This window comes from Pseudorasbora parva, chromosome 7 (genome assembly GCF_024679245.1).
Source record: "Pseudorasbora parva isolate DD20220531a chromosome 7, ASM2467924v1, whole genome shotgun sequence".
Classification (NCBI taxonomy): domain Eukaryota; kingdom Metazoa; phylum Chordata; class Actinopteri; order Cypriniformes; family Gobionidae; genus Pseudorasbora; species Pseudorasbora parva.
In genome coordinates, this window is record NC_090178.1 from 25,239,231 (window position 1) to 25,264,713 (window position 25,483).

General features: G+C 38.8%; 1 protein-coding gene and 1 long non-coding RNA gene across 6 annotated transcripts in view; both read right to left on the reverse strand.

The window, feature by feature from the left end:
* Positions 1–19,496, reverse strand: part of LOC137083747 (uncharacterized) — a 73,296-nt gene extending 53,800 nt beyond the window's left edge. For 2 of the 3 annotated variants that reach the window (XR_010906589.1, XR_010906590.1), the window contains exons 1-2: positions 18,863–19,496; positions 17,960–18,599 (exon numbers count right to left, since the gene is read on the reverse strand). This is a non-coding gene — a long non-coding RNA (uncharacterized lncRNA). The remainder of the gene's footprint in view (positions 1–17,959; positions 18,600–18,862) is intronic. The other variant, XR_010906591.1, reaches the window with a different exon arrangement.
* LOC137083079 (ictacalcin-like) overlaps positions 1–24,990 on the reverse strand; it is a 107,646-nt gene extending 82,656 nt beyond the window's left edge. Inside the window, exons 1-3 of one of the 3 annotated variants that reach the window (XM_067448769.1) lie at positions 24,900–24,990; positions 21,286–21,416; positions 20,932–21,068 (exon numbers count right to left, since the gene is read on the reverse strand). In XM_067448769.1, coding sequence (XP_067304870.1) covers positions 20,932–21,068; positions 21,286–21,416; positions 24,900–24,906 — 275 coding nt within the window. In that variant the 5' untranslated portion in view covers positions 24,907–24,990. Of the gene's footprint in view, positions 1–20,557; positions 21,069–21,285; positions 21,417–24,899 lie in introns of those variants that run through there. The other 2 variants (XM_067448771.1, XM_067448770.1) reach the window with 2 other exon arrangements.
* Between the last annotated feature and the right edge of the window lie 493 nt (positions 24,991–25,483).

Consider the following 25,483-nt stretch of genomic DNA (forward strand, 5'->3'; position numbering starts at 1 on the left):
GTGGCCGATTTTGTCCAAGATTCACATGGCAATCCCCCTCTTCACATTCGACACGGTGCCATCGAGTGTTAAAATGCGAAATGTGAAGCTTGAATTTACGGGTATGTCCCTCTGTGGCTAATGTACTTTCAAGATGGAGGAGCAACATGGCGACCGGCATTCGAACCCCTCACCCGTATGTATTTCCAATGGCATATTATAAACTTACGAGAATACTTTATTACTTGAAAGAAGTAAATATACGTTAATGAGCACATATATTTTTAAAAGAACTAAGTGTTTTTAGCAAAGAATAAACTAAAAAAGTTACACAGTGTAGCTTTAAAATTTCACTACCAACATGGTACTAAAGTACCTGTAGGCTACTTGTGACAACCCTACATTTACATGTTTACGTTTACATTTGTTCATAAATAAAAAATTCTAAGTCAGATAAAATTAGCTCACTCTGATTAGATACAAAGTATGTCTTGAGGAGCTACCTCCAATCAGGCCACGAGCTACAGACCCCTGCTCTAAAGTATTGTATTAGTTCGCTTGTTCATTTCTTTATTTTCCCACTAGGGGTCATTATCCCCTTTTAGTGTTTTTTTGTGGGGGTTCATCTTCCATTATATTTTGCACGTGCTATGACTGCTCTCTATTGTTGATATGTTGAGGCTTCAGGAAAAAAGTTTGTTACAGTCTCCGACCCCGTATATCTTTGGGAAGCTTTGACATGCCATAATCTGTAAGTAATAAATGGCCAATTTTGTCTTTCTAAATGTTCTGTGATAAGAGGTTATTTTGACTCTTACAAGCAAAAAGACATTTGTGAGCTAAGTCAAGCTAATGTTGCTAGCTTGTTTGGTATGTGGTGCACAGTTTCTTATAAGGCAATGTCAGCATTGTTTTTCACACTACCTAGGTCGTCAGGTTGTTCTTACAGGTTGTCAAAGTAAAACAAGTAATGTTATAGTCTTTGTTTTCCTGTGTAGCTGAGTTTATGTTCTACTAAATTTATCTAATACTTTTACAGAATAGTGAAAAGGTAAACAAATGTATAACTTTCTTCTACAGTAGCAGTAAATACATTTTGGGATTATTAATATGTTGAACAGCATTTTGAACTGCCTGTTAATTTGTGTACTGAAACTGCAATTGACTGCAGTATATTCTGCAACCCCAGGGTGGCAAACTTACACAAACTGAATTATTTAAAATGTGATCGTGTGATTCTTATATCTTGACTTCTGATCACTTCCAGCATTTAAATCCACAGCAATGTATCTTGGTTTGTTATATAATTTATTTTTAATAAACTTTGCTTGTATGTTTACAGTTTTACAAAATCAGAAAAGAGAGGTCTTCAGTAAAGGCTTTAAGAAGAAAACTGTGTCCTGTCATTCCTGGAGCCACACCTTCTCTTACTGCATATTTAGCTCGCTGCATAGACTGAGTAGCCACACACTCAACCGAGGGCAGAAGAGAGCAGATTTCTTAATGCAGTACGCAAGCTGCTTACCAGTACATACATTCATTGTAATTTTTAATTGAACACCTTCTTCATGTTTATATGTCCAACATTAAGTATATCCAATTTAAATTTGGAAACAATGTTGTATTTAAAATGTCACACTTAATATTTATCTAACAGTTTAAATGTTTTTTCATACAAAAAAATATATAGATGGATTTAAGGGGGTCCCCCATAAAGGCGCATCATATTCGGGGGTCCTTGGCATCGTAAAGTTTGAAAACCCCTGACTTGGGGTACAGCCAAATATTTCCTCTACCGCTCGGATGCTACAAATGCCAAAAGTATGGCGGCTGTTTGTACAGTTGTGCGAGATGCAGTGGAGATCATGAATATGGGAAATGTGGTCAGGGAGTAAAGCTGAAATGTTGTAATGCGGAACATGCTGCCAGATATGGAGGATGTAAAGTCAGAAATAGGGCTACAGAATAGTTCAATATGATTTTTTCTTTTGGAATTTGAGATGAGTTGATGTTTTTTTTCAAAATGTACGCAATAATTATGATCTTTTTGCCATTGAAAATTATACCAAAAATGTATTTTTAATAAAATAATAATAATAATAATAATTAATTATTGCAGAATTTCAGGTTAAAATAGAGACTAAGCCTTCACATACGTTTTCTTGAAGGCATTTTAGCGCCATTTGGTGTAATTATTGATCAAAATGTGTGTATTTTTTTTTTTTTTGTCTATGGTGTAACCATAGATGGAATGTATAGGTCTCTATGGAGAGGCTTGTGAATTCCCAACCTGTTTTGGATTAATTTACTCTTTTCTTTTTCTTTTCTTTTCTCTTTTTTTTTAAAAGGTGGATTATAATATATATTTAAACAATCTCAAAGTCTATTTCTTATCAAGTTTTAGATACTTTTGTTGTTGTTTTGTTGGAGTGAATCTGGTGCATTTGGGTGTTTTTCTGGTTATCTTTCTCGTCAGAAGTGACCAACACCTAAAATTTAAACTTCCTTCACCCCAATTTTTTATTATTGCAGTATTTCACGTTAAAACGAGATAGGCCTTTAACATACATTTCTGGAAGGCATATTAGCGCCATCTGGTGTAATTATTGATCAAAATGTGCAACCATGGATGTATTTTTTTTACAGTCTATGCTATGATGTAACCACTAGATGGAATGTATGTCTCTATGGAGAGGCTTGTGAATTCCCTACCTGTTTTTGGACAATTAAAAAAAAATGTTTTTAGGTGGATTATAAACAGTGTTGGGAGTAACGCATTACAAAAGTAAAACATTACAGTAACTTATTACTTTTTGCTGTAACGCAGTAGTGTAAGGCATTACTAATCAATTTCTAGTAATATTTTACTCGGTGCATTTTCAGTAACGCTTGCGTTACCCCCACCCCGCCAAAACAATACAATAAAACGAAAAAGGAAAAAAGACGCAATACATTAACGCATGAAAAATGCAAGTTATTTACCTGTTCGTGGTCATTCAATAGCCGCGTGTGGTGTCCAGTGTATTATTCAGGCATCAGACAAATCAGATCAACTCGAGATTACTGGAACTGGTTTCTTTATTCCACATGGGACTTCCATCACATACAAGTTACCAACCACTTCTTCACTTAATGCACCCCACTTTATACTTCCCATTACTGCCATCTAGTGGACCAAACAACATCCCACTCATTACATCCCCCTTCCTTAAACAAATGATCACCATCACACAATTTACATCAGACCCGTCCCACAACTAAACAATCAATTTCATCCTTTACAACATAACAACACTTTTTTTTTTTTTTTTTCACAATTCTTTTCAACAATTTTTTTTTTTTTTTCACCTCTCACAAGTCCAGTCTAACAGGTGGTTTTCGAACACGATTAGACCTCCTTAAAATGGGACTGTCAGTCTTTGGATCAAAAGAATCAGGTTCAGAGTACTGTTCAGAGGGCTGAGCTTCAAGAGCAGGAGACACAGCAACAGGGGGCATTTCAGCAGGGGGCATTTCATCCAAGGAAGACGGTTCTACATTTGACTTACTCATTTCTGCAGACTTGAGCAAACTCTGCCGATTTCTTCGTAGTATCTGCCCATCTTCTGTTTGTACCAAATAAGACCTGGGATTTATTTCTTTTAGGACAGCAGCTTTCTTTTTCCATCCTGTTGGCCCCTCAACTTTAACCACATCTTGATCATAAAGGGGTTTAAATTGTCTAGCTCCCTTGTCATAATATTCTTTCTGTTTCCTTTTCTGATATAGCATTTCTGTCACTGTCAAACTTTTGTTTTCCTTTTTTAGAGTCAATTTTGGCAAAGTGTCCTGCAATTTACGGTTCATCAGTAATTTTTGCAGGAGACAATCCACAACCAAGTGGGGAAGCACGATAACTTAAAGCCAACCACTCATCTGAATTGCTTGCTGTTGCTTTTTTCAATAGTCTTTTTACAATTTGCACCCCTTTCTCTGCTGTTCCATTTGCCTTTGGATACAGCGGGCTAGACGTTGTATGCTTGAAGTCATACTGCTCCGCAAACAGTCTGAATTCACGACTACTGTACTGAGGACCGTTGTCATTATGAACAATGAGGGGAATTCCATGTCTTGAAAAAATCTGTTTCATGTGATGAATCACATCAGTTGTTGTTGTAGAACGCAACTGTTCAATTTCTGGATAGTTTGAATAGTAATCAATAATCACCAAAAAATCTTTGCCATTCAACTGGAACAAATCAGTTCCAACCTTTTCCCATGGTTGAGTAGGCACATTAGCTATTAGCATGGGTTCTTTTGCTTGTTTATAATGATGACTCAAACAGATGTCACATTTATTGATCAATTCTTCAATGTGCTTACTAATTCCAGGCCAATAAACAGCTTGTCTTGCTCTTCGCTTGCATTTTTCAATGCTGAGATGCCCTTCATGTATGCGATGAAGCATATCTGGACGCATAGACCTTGGAATGACAATTCGATTTTTTCGCAACAACATGCCACTACATACACTAAGTTCTGCCCTCATTGGAAAATACTGCAGACACTTGCCTTTGCTCCATCCTTGCTGAAGAAGAACCATCACCTTCTGCAACTCAACATCTTTAGCAGTCTCCTCCACAATACGTTTCAATATTTCATTCGAAAAGGGCAAAGAGGAAACCACAGTACTCACATGTCCTTCCAGTTCGTCCATGATGGGACTGCTCTCTGAAATAACCGGTGCTCGAGACAGTGCATCAGCCACAATGAGAGAATTCCCAGGTGTATACACTAAATGAAGATCATATTTTTGCAATTTCATCATCATACGCTGAATTCTGGTTGACATATCATTTAAGTTCTTTTGAATGATCGATATCAATGGTTTATGATCTGTCTCTACTGTAAAAGTAGGTAATCCATAAACATATCTGTGGAATTTCTCACAACCAAATAGCAACCCCAAAGTTTCTTTTTCAATCTGAGAGTAACATTTTTCAGTTTCTGTCATAGATCGAGAAGCATATGCAACAGGTCTCCAGGACTCTCCCATGGCCTGAAGCAGCACAGCTCCTAGTCCATCCTGTGAGGCATCTGTAGAGATCTTAAGTGGATGAGTGTGATAAAAAAAAACAAGACAGGTTCAGTAGTCAATATCTCCTTTAACTTCTTCCATTCTTGATCATGTAATGAAGACCACACAAACTCTTTATCATTTTGTAACAATGCTCTCATGTTTTTGGTCTTGACTGATAAATTTGGCAGGAATTTTCCCAGAAAATTGACCATACCTAAAGCACGAAGAACCCCCTTTTTGTCACTAGGTGGAGGCATATCCAGCAAGGCTTGTACTTTAGCCGGATCTGGTTCTACGCCTTTGGCAGACAGCTTGTCACCCAAGAAGGTTATTTCTGTGACTCCAAACTGACACTTACTTTTGTTTAACTTTAAATCATGGACTCGAATTCTTTCCATCAGTTGTAATAGTCGCTGATTGTGTTGTTCAAGGGTAGAACCCCACACAACTAGATCGTCAATATATACACGAACACCATCAAGACCTTCAATCAGGGTTTCCATTGCTCGATGAAAGATTTCAGGAGCTGATTTAATTCCAAATGGAAGACGCAGAAAACAATATCTTCCAAAGGGAGTATTGAAAGTGCAATATTTGCTACTCTCAGAATTCAATCGAATCTGCCAGAAACCATGAGATGCATCTAATTTACTAAAAATTGTGGCACCGGACATTTCGCTAAGAATCTCTTCACGTGTAGGTATCTGATAATGCTCTCGTTTGATGTTATCATTAAGATCTTTAGGATCCAAGCAAACTCTTAATTCACCATTAGGCTTTTTCACACAAGTGATGGAATTTACCCAATCTGTTGGTTGTTCAATCTTCCGTATCACTCCCAATTGGGTCATACGATCCAATTCCTGTTTCAAGGCCTCTCGCAGAGGGACAGGAACCCGACGAGGAGCATGCATAACAGGTGTAGCATCTTCCCTCGGTTGTATTTTGTAAGTAAATGGCAGCGTTCCTTGCCCTTCAAAAGCATCTGGAAATTGATTCACAAGATCAGTAACAGAATCATATCCAGTCTGGGCGACTACATTTTGGTTCACTTGATACACTCTTCTAACCAACTGAAGGTTTTCACATGCTCTATCTCCTAGAAGAGATTCATGGCCATTTGGGACCACAACAAACATTAAATTCTGGGTCATTCCTTTAACTTGTATTTTCAATCTACAAACTCCCTTTGTTTCAATTGGTTGTCCATTGTAGGCTTTAAGGGGAACGGTGCGTTTTTTAATGAGAGGTCTTTCTTTCAGTGCTTTCACATCTCTGATATTAATTAAGTTGACTTTAGCACCAGTGTCTAATTTAAAAGGTAATATTGTCCCATTAGCCACAAGGGGAACAATCCACTTTGATGACTGTGCAGACTCCATCATGGATACCTCTTTTTCCTCCGAAACCATCTGAACATAAAAGGAATCACTCAAGGTATCACTATCATCGGTGTCCTCTTCCACTTACCTGCACTTGGTGTTCTATGATAGATTCTTTTGAGAAGCATGTTTTTGCAAAGTGGTTTAGGCCATTACACTTGGAACACCTTTTGCCAAATGCTGGGCACTGTCTAAACTTATGTTTAGTCCCACAACGTTTGCAAAGAAAAGTTTCATTGTCATTGCCTCTACTATTTCTTGCATAACTTCGTTTCTTGTCTCTATACGAAATGGCATCTATTGCTGTGGCTGCATTTTGAAAGGACATCGTTGTAGCAACATCAAATTGCATCACATGCTGTCGCGCTAATTCACTGGACTGGCACAATTCAACAGCACGATCCAATGTAAGCTCGGACTCTCGTAGTAATCGTTCTCGTATTTTCTTATTCCATATACCAAACACAATCAGGTCTCGAATCATAGAATCTCTCAAGTCGTTAAAATTACAGGTTTTTGCCTTGATCTTGAGGTCAGTAAGAAAGCAATCAAAAGCCTCTCCTTTATGCTGTATTCGAGTTCTAAACACATATCGTTCATATGTCTCATTCTTCTTTGTCAAACAATGAGCATCAAATTTTTCCAATACCTTGTCCAGTTTCTTCTTGTCTGCCTCATCCTCAAAGATAAAGGTGTTAAAAACCTCCACAGCATCTACTCCAGCAATAGTAAGTAGCAGGGCAATCTTTCTTTCATCTGCAGCGGCCGTTTGTCCAATGGCTGTAATATACAACTCAAACTGTTGTTTGAAAGTCTTCCAATGTGCATCAACATTTCCACACAATTTCAGTGAAACAGGGGGTTTAATGGCGTCCATTGTGTTCTTCGGGCCCACATTTATTTACGTTTGATGTCTATATGTTTACTGTTTTTATTTTTTCGTTATGGTTAAAACAAACCTTAACATTACATAGACTGAGGGTCTAATTTTCCTGCCTTTATGAGAATATAGGTTGGTGTGTATTTTGTTACAAACAGGTTCAGGCAGCCGCACACTGAGATTGATTTAAAGAGGGTTCCTGTTGAAATAATCTACTCAGTAGAGAATTTAAAGTTTACAGTTCCTTTATTGGGGTGCGTATATTACTTGTTCTATTACTATTTATTGTATTGGTTTATTTATTGACATATTTATCTATTTATTCCTATTTTTAAGTATTTTATATCTATCTGTGATAATAAAGCCTTATAGTGTGATATTTAACTATACTTACCTGTTTTGTGAAGTCTTTTAACGTTTTTACACCTAGACCTATCTTATTACAACAACAAAAACAACAAAAGAAGTTAAGGATCAGTTTATAACTAATTTAATACCAGAGGTAGGAAATAAGTAATAATAACTTGTCGAGAGACATATTTTCTGAACCCGCTGCTCCCCCTAATAGAACTTAGGAGTGGTGACATCCTAAGAGGGCAGGGGGCGCTACATATATTTAAAAAAAAATCAGACTTTGAAATCAGACACAGAATGTGAAAACATTTTAGATTTTTTTTTAAATGTGTGAGAAAGTGATTTAAAATGTTAGTTTTTGCATTATGATTACAGTCAAACCTAATCATTGTGTTAGAAAGAGAACACAAGTATTCATTTTTATGCCCATTTTTTAAATTCAGTGTAAAAAATAAAATTAAAATAAAAAATGTTTTAAAATTAAAATTAAAAAAAATATTCATTCATAACACACTTTGGACACTTTTTAGAGACCATGCATTCACTATTATGAGCTTTTCCTGTATTATGACTGAATTATTGATTGGATTTTACATATTTTCAAAATGTTGTTCTGTATTACTGTATCTCTCTCTCTGTGTGTGAGTGGATGTGTCAGTAGGCTATCAAACTCTTGATGTTTTAGTATCACCCATTAATGATGTGTGCTTTTTTTCAGCATTATGGCCCAATTTGTAGATTGTACAAAAATTGGGCAAAGTTTTGCTGATTTTCTCATTCATTTCTGGTCATTTTTGATCACTTAGCAGGGGCGTAGCCATCTTTTCAGAAGTGAGGGGGACAGAAATGTCGTAATACCATTTTTTTTTTTTGGACCAATATAATTTATCGCATCCCTTGCTTTTAATTGGGCAAGATATCAAATACACTGCTGAACAATAACATCTATAATATTGAACAATAATATCTATAATATTATTCTCCTATTTTTTTGCCAATTTTATGATTGCTTTATATAACACTTCTGCATTAAGACTCCATCGATTTTATGCAATGTAAAAAATATATATATATATTCTGATGTAACTCATCTGTTCTCTATGTGAATATATAGTAAAGTGTAATTTATTCCTGTGATCAAAGCTGAGTTTATCATCATTACTCCAGTCTTCATTGATCCTTCACTAATCATTCTCATATGAGGATCTGATGATCAACACACATTTAGGATTATTATCAGTTGTGCTGCTCATGGTGATGCTTAATTTTCTAAACATTTGTGGTAAAATTAAAAAAGACAGAAATTAATACTTTTATTGATCAGACATGCATTAAATTGATCACAAGTGATATTTTTAATATTACAAATTAGATAATTTATTTAATAAATGCAAATAAATGCTGTCCATTGAACTTTATTCATTAAAGAATCCTGAAAAATAACATGTAGGCTATGATGGTTTCCACAACATTTTGGGAACTGTTTTCAACACAGATAATAATCATAAATGTTTCTTGATTATGAAATCTTCATATGAGAATGATAGTGAAGGATCATGTGACACTGAAGACTGGAGTAATGATGATAAATTCAGCTTTGATCACAGGAATAAATTACTATATATTCACATAGGGAAAAAAAGCGGTTTTAATAATTGTAATAATGTTTCAAAATATTACTGTTTGAACTATTTTTGATTACATAAATGCAGCCGTGGTGAGCAGAAGATACTAAACATTAAAAAAGCTGCATTATTCATATGATCATATGATACAATAAATAGGCTACATTGAGATGACTTGAAAAACACACATAAAGCATATATTGTCGCACTCGTCTGATTGTCTTCGTCACGTTTCATCATCATAACGTACTCGGTTACTTTCGTAACCTCGGTTCCCTGAGAGAGAGGAACGAGTATTACGTATGGGAAAAACTCCTTTTCTCGAGAATGTGAAGCAAAATTTTATTAATAAAGGTATCTATGTAAAGCGCAGTGAGCTGCACGGCCATAGCCCAGCGCGAGGAGCGCTCTGATTGGCCGGGCCGCGGCAACTGCAGGAACCTATGGTGAGGCGGCTGAGAGGAACGAACCAATGGGGGGCGTTCCAGAAGCCCGCCAAAAAAGGTGCTTATATTTGCATACAGGAGGCTATATAAGACCCTAATTCGCCATAGGTGTCAGGTTTTAAGATCGACTGAAGCGATACCTGAGAAGCATAAACACGGCACGGAACGTAATACTCGTTCCTCTCTCACCGAGGTTACGAAAGTAACCGAGTACGTTCCCTTTCGAGAGAGGTTCCTCGTATTACGTATGGGAACACAATGTAAAGCGCCGTGTGTGCTGACTGACCCAGTATACCCAAAGCACATGTTAATAATCCCCCGATAGACTGACAGAGGCGGCTTATAAGGGGAATGAAGAACCGGAAGAGTCGGTTCGTTTGAACAGCTGATCGGACATAGTCGGATCTTATGATGAATGAATAAGTGCTTGAGGGCTAATGTGTACAGGCCAAAACATAAGGCAATCTGTTTGTCAGGGTCTAGAAAGAGCCTAGATGGAGAGAAGCCCTGCTTGTAGAGCTGAAACCTCCAACTTGTAGAATCTGATAAAAGTGGACGGAGAGGCCCAGCCTGCCGCCGCACAGATATCTTCCAAGAAATGCCACACGACCAAGCCCAAGATGAGGCCATACCTCTAGAGGAGTGGGCTTGAATGCCTGTAGGACAGGTTAGGTCCTAGACCTATATGCTAGTGGGACTGCATCCACTATCCAGTGTGAGAGTCTGTTTCATGACAGCACGAACTTTAGTGCGGCCACCGAAGCAATGAAGAGCTGATCCGACTGCCTGAAGGGGGCGGAGCGCTCTAGATACAATCTCAATGCTCTGACTGGGCAGAATAGGTTTGCGTCTTATTCTCTCTGAGACGCGGGTTAAGCAGTGAAAAGACCTGCATACTGAAGGGGTTGATAGCACTTTCAGCATAAAACCATGCCTCGGTTTGAGCACAACCTTGAAGTTGCTGGACCCAAACTCAAGACAGGAAGGGCTCACGGAGAGTGCAGGTAAGCCACTCACTCGCTTAACCGAGGCCACAGCCAGCAGAAAAACGGTTTTGAGTGATATGTGCTTCAAGCTCGTGGTCTGAAGTGGTTAGGAGGGGGAACCCTTCACGGCCTCCAAAACCATGGCGAGGTCCCAAATAGGGACCGAGGTAGGGGCAAGGCGGGCTGAATCTCCTGGCCCCTTTAAGAAAACACACAATAAGATCACTTTTCCCTAGTGAATGTGCCGCGATCGGAGCGTGGCTAGCTGCTATGGCGGAGACACACACCCCGAGTATGGAGGTGGGACGACCCGCGTCCATTAGCTCTTGGAGAAAGCGAGCAGTTCCGCCAGTTCGCATGAGTGTGCGTCGAAGTTTCGCGTAGCACACTGGTTAGAAAACCACTGACCACTTCAAAGCAGAGCTGCCAGATAGCAGGAGCTCTAGCTTCCGAAATAGTGTTCATAACTTGTCAGAGAGGTTCCCGGATACCGTTGATGGGCCATACGTGGAGGGCCCACAGCTCGGGATTGGGATGCCAGATCTTCCCTTTCGTTGGCGGAATAGGCCATGGGGCTGTGTCTGACAGCTGAAACAGTTTGGAGAACCATGTGCGTTTCTTCCAAAGTGGGGCTATTAAAAAGCACAGGCTTGCAGCTGGATCGCGATCGGAGGGAACATATAGAGGGAGTCTGGGCCAACATGGGCCAGGGCATCCCTGCGTTTGCAGAAAAAATATTGGGCAGCGTGTGCTGTGTGAAATGAATCGTTTGCGGGTAAAGGGACCATCCCCCTGGGGACATGGGTCCTCTGGATAACATGTCCGGACCCTGATTCAGAATACCTGGCACGTAAGCCGCCCTTAGGGAGCTCAGATCGTGCTCTGCCCATAAAAGGAGATGCTTAGCCATGCAGTGAAGAGAGTCTGATCTCGGCTGCCCTAGCGATTTTATGTACGTTATCAAGACGTGGTGGTTCTTATGCCGTAAGACGCTCATTGAGTCTTGAGTCTATGACAATGACTGTACTGATAAGCCTGCCCCTCGAAGGCGAATCTCAAGAATGGCCTGTAGAGGGGTTATCGTAACGTGAAGTATGCGTTTTTCAGATCTATTGAGAAAACCCAATCCCCGGGGCGAATGTGCGCGAGGATTTGTTTCACCGTCGGCACCTTGAAACGAGCGTGTCATAAGTGCTTTGTTCAGATGCCTGGAAAATGGGCCTGAGACCGCCATCCATTTTCGGCATGAGGAATTAGCGACAGTAAAAACCTGACTCGCTAGCGTCGGGTGTACTGTTTCCGCCGCTCTCTCCTTTAACAGTTTCAATGCCTCAGCGAGAAGCACGTGACTGACACTGCTTCTTACTGAGGGCTCGACCACGGCTTGAATCGCGGGGTCTGCGAGTAAAATTGTAGCGAGAACCTCGTTTTATATGTTCAACACCCAATATTATATACCAGGAATGGCCTGCCAGGCCTGGGCTCATGAAGCCAGGGGTTGAATTAGATTCGGGGGCTGGCCGCTTAGTAATAGGGGCCTGTTAGCCGGGTTGCTTGTGCTGTAACACTGCTTGTAACACTGTGGGGATAGTGTTAGTTTTGGCGGTGCAGGCTTTGCAGTGGGCGCGCGCCTCACATTTATATTGTGTGTGCGAGAGTGAACTTTGTGAAAAGAGCTTGGGTGCAGGAGTGCAGACTGTAAAGTGGGCACATTTCCTACATAGAAAGCTCTTTTGTGTGTAGTGTAAACAATGTGCAGTGGCGCACAACCTACGTAGAATACCCATGGTGCAAACCAGTGAGCAAATCCACAGGGGTAAACGCACACAGCATTAGTGTGCAGGCGAGCGTGTTTAACACAGGCTAGTTGACTGCAATATTTCATCTCCAGTCACTTAACTTAAGGGAACTGGGAGAATGTAAGGAAGTGCGGGTGGTATGTGAGCCATTCCACAATGCCGTTATGTTCTAGTCTAGACTGAAAGCGCGCATGCAGACAAGCGTGTTTGACCACAGGCTAGTTGACTGCTGTAGTGGACAGCAGAATTCCAGGGCCCAGTTTATGGCCGGGCCCCTCTTTGCCCATAACAGTGGACAAAGGTTTGCTCCATTTTGATTGGATCTTGTTGGACTAGCACAAACAAGATGTCCAACCCATCAGCTAAAGATGCTTGGACAACATCCAGACACCTCTTTGGGGGCAAGAAGAAGACCTCTAGTACCAAGCCCAGGAAGGACAGGACTTCTCATTGGTCCACATGCAGTTTCTGCCCTTCACCCATCTAGAGATGGATCCCTAATGACCTGATTTGTGACGGCCATAAACATTCCTCGGGACCTCAGCAGTAGTGGGTGAAACAAAGAAAGACCAAAACTGATCCATCCAAATCCATTCACAACTATGTTTGGAAACCTTAAGACTGATGTAAACTACACATATCCATCTCATACTTATTCAGATAAATAAGTATTCTCAGTGACAGCTATTTGTAATGCAACATCTTCCACAAACTCAGCTGTTAATGAACAAATGAATGAACACATGACAGTTCAATCTTTTTCCATCATGTTTGGTGTCTATGTGTTTGGTATATTGCCAAGGGTATTCTGATGGTGGTTTGGAAAGTGAGAAATGCATTGATGAACTTTAAAGACCCTTTAAAGACTTCTAACTGTGTACAGTATGCAAATGAGTTCCACAGGGGAAAGAAGGGTGGGCCACACTGTGTGCCCTCTCTGATGCCAGCAGCCAATAGCAACACTGGAATGGAGAAGCGCCAAATTGCAATCTCCTCCTATTCGGAAAAGGATAAAGGTACCCTTTCAATAGACACTCCTTGTTCTGAGTCTGTCCCCTGAGGATTAGACTGTGACAGAGCAATCAGGTTCTGAGTCTCCTCCATGCGAGAGACAAACAGTTCACCAAGTTCTGAGTCTGTCCCGTGAGGATTAGACTGTGACAGAGCAACCAGGTTCTGAGTCTCCACATCCGAGAGACAAACAGTTCACCAAGTTCTGAGTCTGTCCGCCGAGGATTAGACTGTGACAGAGCAACCAAGTTCTGAGCCTCTGGTTTAACCAGAGAGACAACACAAGATCCGAGGATCTGAATCTACAGCTTGTGAGGCAGTGACAGATACGACAACGTTCTGAGCCTCCAGCCTGTGAGGAAAGAGACATTAACCAACACTACGTTCAGAGTTTTAGTCCAGCGAGACGACTACAGCGCGTCCTGAGTCTCCATGCTAAAGAGACCAGAGCAGATTGACCAACTTCTGAGTGTCTGGTCCAAAGAGGCAGAAGACACACAGAGACATTTGCAACAAGGTTAAGCTCAGGAGAGCAAACCTTCACTTTAAGGTTCCTTCGTCTGCGTGTTCCAGATTAAGGACCTTCTGCACCTACTTCAGGGCCTCATCTGCGTGTTCCAGATTTTAGGACCCTTTGGTGCCCCAGGAGATCAGCATCCCACAGATCTTCGTGTTCAAGGCTGTTGAAACGGATTCCAGCTCCTTTCTTTACTGCACTGTCTCCCAGCAAAACCATTGGAAGAAGTCATCACCATCGGACTGCTTACTCAACCACATGGAACGTAAATATCACTTAACCAAACCTCTTTCTAGAGACCTTGGCATTGTTGTATATTATCAGTATATGATTTTCTAATTTACATTAGAGGTAATATAACTGATGCTAGTTAATAACAAATAATCTTTCGTTTATTTGTTTGATACATAATAAGGTTCTTCACCTTAGTTTCAGAGAAACAACAGTTTATCTTCCGTAAGATAACGTATCTCTTCTATAGCCACACTTAACTTACTCACATGTATTTTACGCATTTTACGCACTTTATTCCTTTATCATTCATTGTATTCATTTAGTAGTTGTGTTAAATGTTCTGTTTATCTTTTGTTAATAAAATCTATTTTATTACAATTGTGTCTTCCTTGTGCTGATAAGGCAGAAAAGGCTCTACAAGTTAGAAATCTCACCAATCTTTCAGATAAATCAGCTGACCAACTCTTCCCCCTTTACATTCATTATAAATGACTGGGCAGCCTCCTGTGCGGAGTGTTCTCATACAGCCAAGGTAAAAGGCCTTAACTAGTGTCCCAAACTAACAGGGGGGAAGGTGGTCATCTGATGTACTCATAACCACACCTTAAGTGACGTGTGATCCAAATTCACAACGTCAGCGGTGACGTGAGTACCAATCACTCTCTTACTTAGTGTCCTTGGGTGGACAAAAGTAAAAATCACTACACTGCAATAAGGCTAGTTGACTTTATATGGTGTAATCCGGCCGCGGCGGGATTTATTTGTGATTTTGTGAGGCTGAATTAACAGTGCTTATGTAGGGGTGCACACTGTGTAGTGGACACTTTGTCTACAGTGTAAAAACCTTTCCAGCCGTCTGAATAAGGGGACTGGAAGTGATAGAGGGAAAAAAGGGCTTAGCTTGGCAGCCATTTTCCGACGCCCTTATGCTCTGACAGTGAGCGCGTGCTATGACGTAAGTCACGCTCTAGTCAGCAACGCGCTGTGGAAGGGGCGCGCGCGCTATCATGACAAGGCAGCCATTACAACTTCCTTGGCAGTAAGCGCGCGCTGCAGCGACATTGTTCTTGACATACCCAACAGCCCGAGCTCGCTCGTCTAACTTACTCTAGCATTCTCTGTCCGCAGCGCTTCAGCACGGCGGCGGTAGAATGAGCACGGCGAGAGCTTTGGCTCGAGTTAGTTTATTCACTCTAGTATTCTCTGTCTGCGGCGATAGTGCGACTGAACGAGAGAAACTCCGTAAACAATGTTTGTTCAGCTAGCTTCATGCAACAGGCCTCTAATCATGCCCTGTTTGTTTGTTTATTTATTTACATTTACATTACATTTATGCATTTGGCAGACGCTTTTATCCAAAGCGACTTACATTGTATTCAAGGCACACATTTTTTACATTTTTCTCAATTCTTGCTTTCCCTGGGAATCGAACCCATTACCTTATCGTTGCTAGCGCCATGCTCTACTGTTTGAGCTAAAGGAAAGCGCTCAAATTTATAAATAATATAAATTATTTATATATATTGACATTCCCAATGCCATAAAAGTCACCAAGTTTCATATCATTCCGATGAAGCTGTGATTTTTAGAATTTTTAGAACAGAAGATTTTCTGGTCAGAAATGACCGAAGAGCATTAAAAACAAACAAGCAAGGGTGATCAACAGAGATGGAGAGAAAGTGCTTTCAAAAAGGTAGAATTAGTAAGAATTATATGCTGTAAGACGACATCAAATTAGTTGTATTTATGGCAGAAGTTATACGAAGGGACAGGGAAAGTTTTAACAAATCAGCTGATTTTTAAGCAAATTAGGCCTATATGGTTTGTTTACCCTATATCAAATACATGTTGTTTTAATTCTGCTTTATAAATGAATAAACAAACAAATACACTCCTAAGTTCACAATATTGGCAGTATTCAATTTAGGTATCAGCTAGGTTGACCATTACGTGCTGAATAAAATAAAAAGTATTTTTATACAGTTATGGTTGTCCAGGGGCAGGGCATAAATCAGTCCATTAAAAATGACACAGAAGTCCTGAGGTTGGTCAGTTCATCCACCCCCAAACGTCCTTTAAAGATGGTCCTCACTCTATGGATTAAGCTGATATTATAAGGAGAGGGTGAAACACTTTTCAAAATGCTCATACAGGATTAATTTTTTTTTAGAAAGTAAAAATGCAGAATGTTTCCTGTGATGGGTAGATTTAGGGGCAGGGGTAAGGGATAGAAAATATGGTTTTTACAGTATAAAAATCAATACGCCCTAGGAATATCCCCATATTTCACAAAAACAAACGTGTGTGTGTGTGTGTGTAGGCTATGTTGGATTAACTTTGTTTACTGTTGTAAAGACGATCAGAACAGACCAGCTTACAGCCTGCCATGAACGTGAAATGTATAACCAATTGGAGGAGAGCCCTTCTAGGCCACCATAGATGAAAAAGGTGGTGCCTTCCCCTACCACTCTTACAAAAAAAATCCTGCAGACCTGCACAGTGCATCCCTGCAGGATCCCACAGGATTTTCGTGATCATTTTCCTGTGGGACTTTTTTTGGAGTCCTACAAGAATCCTACAGAAATCCTTCAAGAATCCTATAAGAACCATGCAGGAATCCTACAAGAAAGAATCCTACAGGAATCCTACAAGAATTCAATAAGAACCATGCAGGAATCCTACAGGACTCCTACAAGAATCTTATAAGAATCCTACAAGAATCCTGCAGGGCTCCTATACAGGAATTACACATAAGCTGGGTGCACATGTGCAATTAAAAGAATAGTCAAGCTGCTATCCCAAAATAGATAACCATATAAGAAACAACCAAACCATATCTGAAATCACATATAGTTATTATAGCAGAAAGAGCAAGACATAAGCAACAACAAAACAAAGGCAAAGGACCAATAAAAACACTGCTGACAGTAGGCCTACTCCAAAAACACTGCACTGTAGAAAGAGAGAACATGTTAGAGAACAATTTTTGTGCTCACTTTTATTCACGGTGCAGTGTGTGTACCCTCCATAATGTGCCTCTTCTCTTGCCTAAGAGTAATATAACATACTAATATAATGCATCCTGGGGAAAAACATATTGCGACCGGCATTTGTATGTATTTTTAATGGCATATTATAAACTTACGAGAAAAACTTTATTTCTTGAAAAAAGTAAATATACATTAATGAGCATAAGCCATGTTAATCTTGGACTAAATCGGCCACGGATGGAGTTAAATCGAAATTGGAATTGAGAGGAACAGAAACTAATATTTACTGGATGGCCATACACTCTTTCACCGCTAGATGGGGGAAATATCACACAGTGTAGTTTTAATTATAAGAGAGCATAAGGAGTTGTAAGGAAAGTTATCCAAGCATGTAAAAGAGGTTTCTGGAGAAAATTATGTGATAATATGGGAGAAAAAAAGGGAATTAGTGAAATATGGGGTATGATTTAGTGGATGAGAGGGATACAAAAATATAACAACATACCAATTCTAATGAGTGAAGAAAGACCAATAATAACCAATAATGACTGACGAATTGAGGATCTTTTCAGAGACCAATCTACTTTGAGCGTTTAAAAACGAGCCAATGACCATTGGCATTCGGTTCAAACATTTCATGTTCTTCCCGGCAGCACAGGAATAAATAAGAAAGTGGAATACCGCATGCTTTATTTACTTCGGAGTCGAATGGTGCTGGTGTCCAGTTTGCGGTTTCCTGTGAAGAGTGTTGAACAAGTCTGTTCGGGAGGTGGATCACTCTCTCTGGTGCAGCGGGTGTTGAAGAACAACAGCTGTTTTCACCTCTTCTCGCTGGCCATTTTTCTCATGCTCACAAGCAGGCTAGCACTGTTGGACTGCTGTGAGCTGTGGGCATCCCTATATTCTTCAGCACTTAGCAGCCTTTTCAAAAAGAGCAACATGTTTTGACCCTGCATCTTTTCAAGATGTCATTCAAACCCGTGAGTTTCTGGATGCAGTTGATTTCTGTCCCCAGTTGATGGTCACAATTGCTGTCTTGAGTTGGTCATTCAGTTGAGGCAGCGACTCATGTGGGAACATGACCATCACAGTTTTAAGGTCTAGAATACCTCAAAAAGGGTGGAGTCCCATTGTGTATCCCCCAATCTAGTTGTCCTCCCGCTGCAAAGCAGAGGGCTGCTACTTTTTGCTGAACGCTTTGGTGGAGACCGAGGGTTACAGTGAAGGCTTCCCCGACAGGTCAACAGGCTCCTCGGGCCTCTCCGCTGCGCCGGTGCAGTTTCCGAGAGAGTGCACTGGTCCTTCCCATGGGGGGCCATCCATTACTTTTGGGGATCCTGCTGACGATGGTATGTATTTAGTGTTGGTAACTGTATTATCCTGCAATTATCCATCTAGTTATGCTCTATATGAATCTGTCTAACCATGTATACCTTGGACAGTAAAAACAGTAAAAGCCCACAGTTCTAAGTGCACTCAGTTTCACTGTGTTACTGCTATCTACTATAAACTAGGCCTTTGTAATGTGCCTTTGTTGACTACATTCTACTACAACAAAATATTTTTATTTAGTTCTGTTGCTTTTCTCTCAGTCACATACCTGGAGCTCATTATGCAGGTCTTTTTGTCTCTCAGGTGTGATACACAGCATTATTCATGAACATTCACACCCCTTCGCATAGCCTTTGTAAGAAAAAATGTCTTCAAAATGTAAATCAATGTGAATAAGTAGGCATTCTCACATAAGCTTGAAGCAAAAACTCTTGGCAACATTACCCATAGTCAAAAGATTTGTGGACACATATCTGTTTTTTTCCGATTGATCGGCCAGGGATCGGAATTGGCCGATTTTCTGCATGATCGGCGATCATTGACGTCACAGCCACGCTCGCGCTCACAGCTGCATGCAATCATGTCGTTGGCATGGACGTTTTTTACTGCGAGCGAAGAAGACACTTGGCAATTATGCCATTTGTGAAACTTGACAAACCTACTAACATAATTAGACACGTAACTCCATCAGCACGTGGAACATGCCCAGTTTGAAGAAGGTAAGTTAACGTTAGTAAAGGTAAAACTGCTACAGCTAACTTAGCCAGAGCTCAGAGCCAGCCACAGGTCAGCGCCTCTCCTATCTTTCCTTGGTATAATAAGTAGCGAAAAGACCAAAGCATAGACCAAAGCATCAATGCATTTACGAAGAAAATGATGGAGTTCATGGCACTGGATGACCAGGCGAGCGCATAAACTGTCGTTATATGAACACAGACACTCCAACTCTCTCCAAGGTCTTTACGGCAACCCGTCAAAATAAAAGTTTGCTTTTAAAAAAATGGAAATTAACAGAATATATTAGGATAGATTACCTTAGCTACATCTCTATGTAATAATAATATGTCACTAGCCACTACTAATAATAAGAATTATGCCTAGATGGTTGATTATTTTTCTTTTTTTTTTATAAACAATGTTTACTTTTATACAGCATACCACCTTAGAAATGTTTATGTATTATTTACTTATAATGATTATCATCATAAATAATAAACGTAATACAATTTTTTTAATGGTTAAATAAATACAAAATATAAAAAACATTTAGCTGTGGTACTTAAATTGGTACAGAGTAGGCTACCATAAAAATGTTATGGTAGGTACCATGGAATGACATCCCTAGCTGGCAAACTGAATTATTATTTGGAGGTGTATTGTACTTCAGTTTTGTTCATTCATAGGATCTTTTGACTTTTGTAAGAAAAGTAAAAAAGAGAAAACAGGTCCATTTAAAATGTTTTGTTTCATAAAGAAACTGATTTTCAATTATTCTTTCCTGGCACAGAACACATATTTTGAGAGTTGTTTAAGTGAGAGAAGATCCTATTGCAATGTTTACTAATTTCTTTTAATAATAATAAAAAAATTTGCTTTGCAGAAAAAGTGGATTTGTGTTTGTATATGCTGTCAATTATAGTTCTTAGAAAGAAAATCGGATTTGGCAAAAATCGGTATCGGCCGATCTCACGAACAAAAAAAAATTGGAAATCAGAATAAGCCAAGAAAATTGCAATAATAGAAAATAAGCAATTTTTTGTTTAAAAAAAAATCCATGCACATTATTCTCTCAAAAATATAAGCATGTACATGTTTCTCATATGTTATGGTAGCCCAGTTTGTGCTGAATACAGTATAATTACACCTTTGTCATTAATGTGTTTATTAGAAACTGAAAAAAAGCACAAATATCAGAGCATGTCAAAACTTTTAAAGGGCTCCAACAAAGCTCAAACTCTTGGGGTATATCTATAGGATTTAACCATTTAATTAAACTGCAGCCATAAATACACATGTACAGATACAAACTCACATGTTGTAAGGATACAGTTAATTAAAAACATTAAAAACCTTTATTCTTTTTTTTTTATAGCTGTTTCATAACTTTACAGACATAAACTTCCTGTAAGGACAAAGTGTAGCACTTTATTTTACAGTCCTGTTCCCTATGTACTTTAATTATATAAATTGCAAATAACTAGGTTCTAACCCTGAACCTAATCCTAAACCTTACCTCAACCCACAAATAGTTATCTTATATTACCCAGTACTTTCTTAGGTAAGTACATGTATGTACACGTACTGTAAAATAAAGTGCAACCAGAGAAAGTTATTTACTTTTTTTTAAAAGCGTCATTGCAAAGCATAGTGATGCAGGCGATCAGGGTGACATACTCCTTGAAGTCCACAACGCCATCAGCATTTGCATCCAGATCCTTAAATATCTTATCCAGAGCTGCCTGGTCTTGGGTTTTCTTTAACACACACACAACACACAATCAGAGACACGATCTGTACAGTGATGATTCAAACGGCCTATATTTATTAGCTCAAAGAATATTCATTATGAGAATTAATACAAAAGAATGAAAGGAGCAATTGCAATACCTAATTTTTAAACAACATTTTTAACAAAAATGTCATAATGAAAAGAGAAATTATTTTTCAAATGTTCAATGTAAAGAGACTCACTCCAAATATGTCTCCTAGCTCTGCGGTGAGCAGGTCCTTGAGCTCGCCTTTGCTCAGGGTCTGCTTGTCTCCTTCCTTTCCTGAGTATTTGTGAAAGGCTCCAATCAGGAGAGCCATTCCTTTCTGAATATCTGTGAAATTGATGTGATACAAAAGAGGTTTGTCAGCAATATGGTTGGGTTTGGTTCACATTTTAACCAGTACCAGTACCTGAAATTCGGTGCGGTACCTTTTTTCAGTGCTTAATGGATGTTTACCTCAATAACTGTAAAGAAACTGTAAATTATTTATAGAAGTGTTTTTGACATTATGCCAGAGCTGTTTTAGTCACTGTGTGCCATTGTATGTGATGTTTGTATATTTACCAGTAAATAGTAGGCTACTAGCTACCTAATTACATTAATTTAATTCATTTTTAAATTAAATTAAACTTTTTTTTGTCTAACAAAGCGCTGCACAACTGAGCTTTATACTGTTAAAATAAAAAATTGAAGAAAATATTTGCTTTTATTACTTTAAAAAAAGTTGAAAAGTTGAAGTTACATGTTTAATTACAGTGTTAGAATTATTATTATTATTATTACATTTAGAGGTATCTATATTCTACTGTGCAACAGTACACATTTAAATATGTCACATTCTCTGTGTGTAAGTATTATTTGTAAGAACATGAACATGAAGGGAATGATACGTTTAAATAGGGCTGTTAACACGTTAACGAATGCAATTGATTTAAAGTCATTAACTTTAAAAATTTAAAGCAAATAAATTACAGAAGTACGTGAAGCTGCGACATTAACGTAATTTGCATCACTCAGTCAATAGAAGTTGGAAGTTTATCACAATCACACTGACCATCTGGACCTGTAACCCTGGTAGGAGGAAATTTCCATTCTAACTTTTAACCCGATTCTGTGTTTGTGCGTCTGCGTCTGTGTTTGTATTTTACAATCACAACAGCGATTCTCTGTTTGTGAGTTTAAGCCATTAAACTCTGGGAAAGTGTTCAGTGATCCAGTAAACTAATTAATCCTAACATCCCAAAAACAGACCCTGCGTTTCAATTCGCATACTATCCATACTAAATAGTATGTTAAAATAGAATTAGTATGTCTCAAACTGTAGTGTGCTGAATAATCCATTGCGAGTTAGAACTACAAACGTGGATAAAAAGTGTTAAAAACTACAAACATGACGGATGTGCGAATCTTCGTGTTTGAGTGATCAATTATCAGTGTTTAACCTGACGAAAAGATATTTATTCAGTGCTATCCACATTATATTTCACCTGCAGCAGCACTGTGAACTTTTGTAATGACACGCTTGGCCATTAACTTTTAAATGCATCATTATATTTAAACTGCAAACACATAAGGGTAGTCTCTGCATTAAAGACCCATATATGGCGAATCAACGACCACATTTCTCTCCAATATGGTAGGAAATTAAACTGAATGTGGAGGATTTTAACTGTGACAAATCTGACTATGATTGAAAGGGGCAGTTAAACGGTGATGGGATATGCACGTAACTAACCCGGTGCAATGCGATGGCAAGCACGACGTAAGTGTTTTGCTAGTTTCAGCACGATGCAGTTATCATTTTCACATCCAGCGTCATGTTGTTTAAATAACAAATGCACTTGCACACATCTGTTTGCCCATGGGCATGCTGGTCTGAAAAGAAAATGAGGAGTGAGGTGCATTGTTGGCGTGTTGCTATTTTGAGGCAACTGAAAATTATAATGTTTTGCTATTCAAAGGGCGCGTAAGTAATAGGCGCCTATAAGCGGGTGCACAATGCATGTACGTACACTCTGCTTATTATACACACAGCAGCACTCAAACATTTTAAAATATTAAAAATGAAAGTAATTATGCCATGGTGCAAGTGCAACTTGCTTTTAAAGGGAATAGAAGATGAGACTCTGATTGGTTTATTGCATGTTACACCCAAAACACACCTATGACTCATTAAGAGACTAGGTAAAACCCGTTTAGACCATGAGCCTGGCACTAGTGGATTCAGACACACCCTAAGTGTGCCTGTGCCATGCGCTTCAGTTCAGACCATGCACTAAGATTGTTAAAATCGGGCCCATGGAGTCAAACAATGAAGAAAAGCGATGGACCTGTAATTGTTTAAAGAGGGGGAGTTTTCTGAAAGGAGGGGTTAAAAACGGCAGTTTTAATCACAGCCAACACCCTGAACATACCCTAAAAATTACCCCATGTTTTGCTCACCCTCAAGCCATCCTAGGTAGGTGTATATACAATTTAAGTATTGTGTGTGTGTGTGTGTGTGTGTGTGTGTGTGTGTGTGTGTGTGTGTGTGTGTGTGTGTGTGTGTGTGTGTGTGTCTGTGTGTGTGTGTGTGTGTGTGTCATGGCTAATCCAATATAATGGCAGTGAATAGCATCCCAAAATGTGGAGGCCAATAAAGTGCATCCATCCATTATAAAAGGAATCCACACACGGCTCTAGGGGTTAATAACGGTCTTCTGAAGAGAATCAATTGGTTTGTGTAAGAAAAATAACTATATTTAAAACCTTATAAAGTAAAATATCTAGCTTCTGCCAGGCCACTTTCCGTATTCAACTTATGAAGAAAGTGTAACGCCTCTCACAGTTCAGCTTACGCTCTGACATCGTATGTCGCGCCGGTTTCGCCTTTTCTGAAATTTGATCTAATATTTCATTATTTAAAAATGTTGTACATTTTATATAACAATTGAAAATCGATGAAAGCATTGATTATATTTTGAGGCAAAAATGATATCCTGGTAATGATATTTAATTTTGTTTAAGATCATTAAAGCAACAGGTTTTCAATAATGGAAGAATATGTAAAGGTATAGTATTTGGGTTAAAAAGCACCCCTGCTGTTGTGCGAAAGCTGGCTGACATGAAAAATTTTAAATATTTCATATTTATTAAGTTGGCTGTCCAGAGAATCACCATATTTATTATTAAATCATATTTACAAAATATTATATTAATAATATAAAATAAAATGCCATATTTGTTTGTTACTACTGGCAAACTGTATTTAATTATCAAGGTGTCTCTTTCAATGCTCTCAGAATCTTTACTTTTTAAAATAATTTTGTGTCTGTATTTTTTAAACGATCATATTTTAATTACATTTTTTTATTAAACAAAAATAAATGTGTATTTATCAAAATTTACCTAACATATACAGACTTTGCTAAAGTGATTGAACAAATATTAATTTACATTATTTAAAACATAATTTTAGCTAATGCATTTGTATGAATAATTTCACCTTTTGCCCTATGCTGGTTTTACCTCATACATTTATAAAACAAACAAACAAACCACTTTTATTATTTTCACACTAAATCTGTTATTCCATCAATGTTCAATAAAAACATATTTTTGATCTGTAGCCATGCAGCATGGGAGTAAAGAAATCTTAAGATGTTGCTTTAGCCCCTATAAACTGAACTGCTTATCAGAAAGTGGAGGCTGCAAGAATGTTTAACCCATCAAATACAGCAGTTGTGCTGCCGTAAACTGCATTACCGTGCAGATCATAAGTTCAATTTAAGGCAGCAGATAGTAAAACTTAGTAAAAAATATATAGTCTCTTACTTGACATGGTGTTCCAGAAGTTCACAGTGAGCAAGAAGTACAGAAAGGTAGATTAAGCGAATGAGGACTGAATGGAAAGACTGAGTGTTATATGCAGTGACCCCCCCCCCCCCTCCCAACAAAAAAACAAAACAAAATTCCATCTCACCATCCCAACCCTTTACACACAAACGCACCTACATTCACACCCCTTTCTCGTTTACTTGCCCCCTTTTCTCTCTCTCTTATTGGTCATCTCCTTAAATCATTGAAATTCCTGTTTCCTTAATTATTGAGTTTGCAAAAAATTAAGCAGGTTGGCGTGGCATCTTTTGTCTTTGTGAAGTCTCTAACTCAGGTTAAACCAGCTCCTAACCGTCTGCCCACAAACTGACAAAACCTTATACTTGAGCCTTTGGACAAATCCATTGTTAATACTTGCACCTGACTGTTAATGTTAGATGGGTGTCACCGAGAACCACTTTAGTCAAACTGGAATCACTGAAATAATTTTATACTAGCCTACAGAAATTATATCTAATAGTGGTTATTTTGAAACTCCTATTCGGAACTCATTTTAAGGCCTATACTCGCTTATTCATGTT